This window comes from Aedes albopictus, chromosome 1, assembly GCF_035046485.1.
Source record: "Aedes albopictus strain Foshan chromosome 1, AalbF5, whole genome shotgun sequence".
NCBI lineage: Eukaryota > Metazoa > Arthropoda > Insecta > Diptera > Culicidae > Aedes > Aedes albopictus.
The window spans coordinates 324,660,065-324,665,918 of NC_085136.1; the positions used below are offsets into that span (position 1 = coordinate 324,660,065).

Below are 5,854 nucleotides of genomic sequence, written 5' to 3' on the forward strand. Positions count from 1 at the left end.
GCTAAAATTAAAAAAATAAGGCGCAACCTATTTATTTTGGTTTATTTTGATATTTTTTAATACTGATAAGCGCATATTACCATTGACTTCTGCTGCACGAGCTACAAACAATCACCCTTTTGACGAGATATTTAGGTTCAATCCAAATCAAGATGCCGGAATGTCTCGAAAAATATGAGAAAACTATAAAGACTCTATTACCCTACAATTGTCTATGTACGCGCCATGCTCTTTTCAATCCTAGTTACTCTATTCACAGGGTTTTCACCAGGGGACTGTTATGGTCTTATTGTTTTCTTACCCCGCATTAAAATTATGCTGCTGTGTTGAAAGATAGGTTGTCAGCTTGAGCCCTACGCTTGAGCCGCTGTTATGCTGGCTACGAAAACATTGCATTGGTGGGATAGGGATGCCAATTCCTTGGTTTTCACACCTGCCGCTAAATGCCGAAATAATCATTAACTTGTATTAAGGACAAACGTCTTGAAATCCCGGTTCAACAGTGCATCAAAACTTCAGACGCACTAATCTCAAGAAGCAAGCTTCAAACAACAATGCATTTAATTATTCTGTTTTTGCTCACTTGTAATAAGCTTAAAAAAAGAAGCTCAGGTGCGCTGGTTTTATTTAGAAAGAGATTTGTGCCCTCAAAATCGTGAGTAGGTGCCAAAGTCGGCCATTGTGGCGGCCATATTGGGATTCTAACAAGTCTGTCCTTAAAGTAACCTATAATTCATGGTAGCGAAAACAGACAATAAAAACAAAGCATCTGGCATCCCTTGCTCTGCTTTCGCGCGCACTCTTATCCATTTTCGAACATCGTGGATTCCAATTGGAATCTAGTGCGAATGTGAGTGCCAACACAAACGCAAAAGTCTGCGTTCCGTCTTTCGCATTGCCGGTATCACCACAGCTGATCTGTCATTCGGTGGACCGGTGAGTGACCGTATGTTGATGTTTTTATTTGTTCGGATTTTTTGCCGACTATCTGTGGCTCCATTTTACCTGTTGAACGATAAATTTCCAAGCTCAATAGAGCAAAGTGTTTTGATTAGTAATTTGATCTCGTTGTGCGATGGATAAATATGCCATCAGTAATTTGGTGGGCGAAGGTTCCTTCGGGAAGGTATACAAAGCGATAGACAAGCAGAGCAAAACGACCGTCGCACTGAAAATCATTAGCAAGGTAAGATTTCAACCCAAAGCCAACAATGGCGACCAAAAACATAAACAAATCGTTCTTTCGAATGGTTTCAGAGAGGACGATCGGGACGGGAGCTGAAAGGCCTCCGTGGAGAATGTGAAATTCAACGAAATCTACAGCATCCAAACATCATTCGGATGGTGGATTCGTTCGAAACGGAGAACGAAATCATCGCCGTCACGGAATTTGCGAAAACCGATCTGCACAGTGAGCTACGGGATGGTTCGCTGGGCGAACCGAAGACTCAGAAAATCACGTACGATCTGGTGTCGGCATTGTATTACCTGCACTCACATCGCATTTTGCATAGGGATTTAAAACCGCAAAACATCCTCTTGGATCGGAATAAGACTGCGAAACTGTGCGACTTTGGATTTGCTAGGAATATGACGATGGGAACTCACGTTCTGACATCTATCAAAGGAACTCCACTTTACATGGCTCCGGAACTGCTGGAGGCCAAACCGTACGATCACAATGCGGACTTGTGGTCGCTGGGTTGTATTATCTACGAAATGCTTGCTGGAGAACCTCCGTTCAGTTCCACCTCTATGATCCATCTAGTGAAACTAATACGCAATCAGTACATCAAGTGGCCCAGTTTTCTTACATCAAATTGCATTTCGTTTGTGCAAGGGCTGCTGGAGCGAGACACCAGTCATCGCATGCCGTGGTCCCAAATCATAAACCACCCATTCGTGAAGGGGCACATTGTGATACTGAAAGAGGACATACCGGAGTCACCCTTCACGAATCCACTCACTGCTTCACAAAGCAACGAAAAACGGAAGCAAACCAATCGAATAATGTACGGCGAAAACTTCGAGTACGTTAAGTATGGAACGAAACGTCCAACGAAAGCCACGAAAGGATCGAACGAAGAAGATCTTGCCTCTTCTAGAGATAGTATGAATGTCATTCTGCAAAGTGACATGGAGCATTTGGAAACTGATGCAGAGGATGCCGGAGCGACGTCAATCCGAAGAACCAGTTTGCCGGAGGTCGATAAGAGTCCGTTTAGAGAAAACGACGATCTCCGCCCAATTATTCCGGAAGATTTCACCGTTGAATATCATCATCCTTTGGGCGAAAATGCCGAAATCGTTGAAGACAACCCAAACCTGGTCATGAACAACTTCAACGACAACTTCCCTCTGTTAGACAAGACTGCGCAAAAGATAATCTCAACCGATGAACTCGCGAATAGACTGAATAGCATTAACCTTCATAATCAGTCCCTAAAGTTCAAATCCCAAGAACTAGAACGGAGGAAACTCAGCCAAAACATCGACAACTTCTCCGTGCGATTAGAATCTGAGCGAAACGCTCAAACCATGACAAACAAATCAAACGAAGAACCTCCGCAACTCGACAAGAAACCTGAAAAAATCACACCAACCCTCCTCCCGGGCTGGGACTCTTGCGACGAATCTCAAAACCCCCCGATCGAAAACGAAGAATGGCTTGTGTTCCTGCAGAAATCCATGCAGGAAATCCTCGATGGCGAGCTGGACTCCCTCAAGCAACAGAACTTTGTCAGCATTATCGTAGCCCCACTCCGGAACTGCCGGGCCAGTGCCAAAGTGATCGAAAATGTAGCCCACCTTCTGAGCCTGCCACTTGCCATCGACGCACCTCCTGCCATTCTTCACGACATCCTGAGCGTCTACGCCGAACTGAAACTCGTCCCTAACCTGGTGTACGCCTCCAAGCTGCTGTGCAACAAAAAGCTCAACTCGTCCAACAGCGAGAGCCAATCGTCCCCAATCCCGACTCCTTTAACCACCTCCAACTCCTCAATCCGACTTCTATCGTCCCTGGATGGCGACGAGGTCAAAACTCTAACCGCAGTGTACGATCTGATCTGCTACCTGGTGCACTCCGGGGAGAACTTCCTGAAGCAGTTCTGCGACGCGATCGAGATCCTCGGTGTGAAGGAGCTGTTCGTGAACTTTATCAATGCCGTTCGATCGTCGGAGGAGTACGTCCGACTGAGCTGTGCCATTCTGGCCGTGCTGAACTGTGCCCTACGGGAACTGCCGGAGAATGCGGAGATCGTGGAACAAATAGTGTTCCACGAGAATGTGAACCTGATACAGATGTTGCGGCATGGGGATTCCATATTGAGGTGAAGATCTTGGGGAATGAAGATGTACGAATCGAGTCGTAACCTTTTTTTTATTTGCAGACACAGAACGTGCATGCTGTTGAGGATCTTGGCGCGCTTCAGTTGCTTGGCTTTGCAGAAGCATTGGAACAACGAGATCAAAGAATCGTTGGAGTATCTGTTGGATGATCAAGACGTGGATATCAATACGGTAAGTTACTTTAATACGATGGATTTGCTTAATCTCTATTCTAATGGTTGAACTCTTTTTTCTATCAACAGGAAGCGAAATGTGCATTGGATGAGTTTAAATACCTTTCCTTCATAACTGCGGACGCGGCAAGTTGAATAAACGGTTGAGTGAATTTGTTTACATTGGTTAACACTAGAGAAGATATCACATTTCCCAAGATCTTTATGATGATTTCGAGGTTCTTCGAAGATATCATGTAAAAGACATGCCTTCATTTTAATAGTATTTCAAATGCATATTGGTTTTCCGAAGTTCCATTTTTTAGGCGTGGGCACGCTTCTTTTTCCACAAGGGTCACTTAAATGTTCACTATCAATGTTCTTCAATTTGCAAATGGCTCCAATTACCTTTCTGTTGAGGTGGAAAAAGTTCAATTTGTACTTTTGGTTTTTGATCTATTGATGAGCTACCACAATTTAGCAGTTAACAAGAAATATTAGTCAACCTCCTCCAACACCACCACTGATGATTTGCAAAATTTGTCCAAGAGTTCCTCTAGAGATTCCTCCAGAAATTTTCCTTGGCACTTTTTTTTTTTTTGAGAGTTTCTCAAAAAAATTCACATTTTTTTCTACGGGAATTTCACTAGTAATTTCTTTGGAAATTCTTTTGTTTTGATTCTTCTAGAGTATTTCCAAAAAAATCCTCCAGAGATTGTCTTGATTTGATATTTCTTTACAGTTTCTTACAAGATAACAAGAAGCATTTCTAGACGGAAATTCTCCAAATGTTTCTTCGCAGATTTCTCGAGATATCTTGCGAGATACTATGGATGTTAGCTTTTTTTCAGGGACTCTTTTAGAAATTCTTGCAGGAATTCCTCCAGAGATCCTTTAAGGCATTCCTCCATATATTTTCCTGTGATGCCATCAATAATTATGACAGTGATTTCCACAGTAATTTCTTCTGAAACTCCTACACGAATTAATCCGTGGCATAACTCCAGACATTTCTCTAGAAAATTCTCAAGACATTCTTCTAGAAGTTCTTTCAGGGATTTTCCCAAACGTTGCTCCAAGTTCTCCAAGGACTGCTTCATAAATTCATGTTGTGATGTATTCAGACCTTTATTCAGGAATTTATGTAGACATTTAACCGGAAGGATCTTCAGGAGTTTTTGAAGTGCTTTATTGCTTCATACTTCTCAGGGATGTTCTCAATAACTTATTCTAGGACTATCTGGAGAGAATTCTTCAGCTCTTTCAGGTATTCCTTTGGAGATTCCTTTAAAAATGAATTCTTTCCTTCAGAAATAAACTCAATGATTCCTGAAACAGTTCCTCCAGGGCTTTGATTTTCGAAAAATTCAGCAGGACTTCTTCTCGTATCTTCTGTTCTTTGCGTTCTTTTGCTTGAAACATTCCACCATGGATTCTTTTAGAAACTCCTCAAGGGTGTTCGTTACAAATTTATTCAGGGGTTTCCTTGAAAACTACTTTGGAAGTTCGTTAGAAAAAACGATAGTATTTTTTTGAGAAATTCCTCCACAAATTTCAATTTTCTTTAATACATTAAAAATTCCTCAAGAAGGTTCTCATGAAATTCTTCCAGGAATTTCTTCAGAGATATCTCGGGGAATTTCTCTAGGTGTTTCCCCATGAATTATCCAATAATTCTTCCAACGATTAGTTGAGAAATTGCTTAAAGGATTTTAGTCCAGGAATCCTTCCAGATTTTTTTTAAAGATTTTTCTCGAAGAGTCTCCACAGCAGGGATGTCATATATACAGGTTTATCTGTATTATACAGATGATTAAGAATCCGTACAGATTTCGTTTTATATGCAAATCAGATTTTTGAGCTATAGTAGCTATTTTTTGTGTGGGATACAGATTTTTCACCCACATTTTGTATGGGATAGAAATTTTTGAAAATAGTCATACAGATTTTTCAAAAAATCATCTGGCATCTCTGCTCCACAGGTTCTTTGAGGGATTTCTTCAAATCATCCTAAAAGGATTCCTTTGGAAATCCAAAAATACCTCCGGTTTTTTTTGTGCAATTTTTAAAAGAACTGCAGAAAAAAAATCTGTAAGAATCTTTGAAGTAATTCCAGGAGATATTTCTGTTGGAATTTCAGGAGCTCGTTCAAAACGAACCTTTGTAGGAAATTCTGAAAAGACCCTTAAAGAAATTGCTTGTGGAACTCCTAAAGAGACTTCAGAAGGATTTGCCACATGATTTTTCATTATAGTTCCTGTCAAACTCAATGTATGTATGTATTTTTGAAGGTATCACAGGGAAATTTCTGAAGCAATTTCAGCAAAAAAAAACCTTGAAAAATCCTGGAA

At 41.1% G+C, this 5,854-nt stretch overlaps 1 protein-coding gene across 1 annotated transcript; it reads left to right on the plus strand.

Moving 5' to 3' along the window:
- Window positions 1-923: 923 nt before the first annotated feature.
- Window positions 924-3,681, plus strand: LOC109416096 (serine/threonine-protein kinase fused). The gene is made up of 4 exons (XM_019690065.3): window positions 924-1,186; window positions 1,258-3,332; window positions 3,393-3,522; window positions 3,594-3,681. Exons 1-4 carry the CDS (start codon window positions 1,076-1,078, stop codon window positions 3,657-3,659), a joined length of 2,382 nt encoding a protein of 793 aa, XP_019545610.2. The 5' UTR covers window positions 924-1,075; the 3' UTR covers window positions 3,660-3,681.
- Window positions 3,682-5,854: the final 2,173 nt, after the last annotated feature.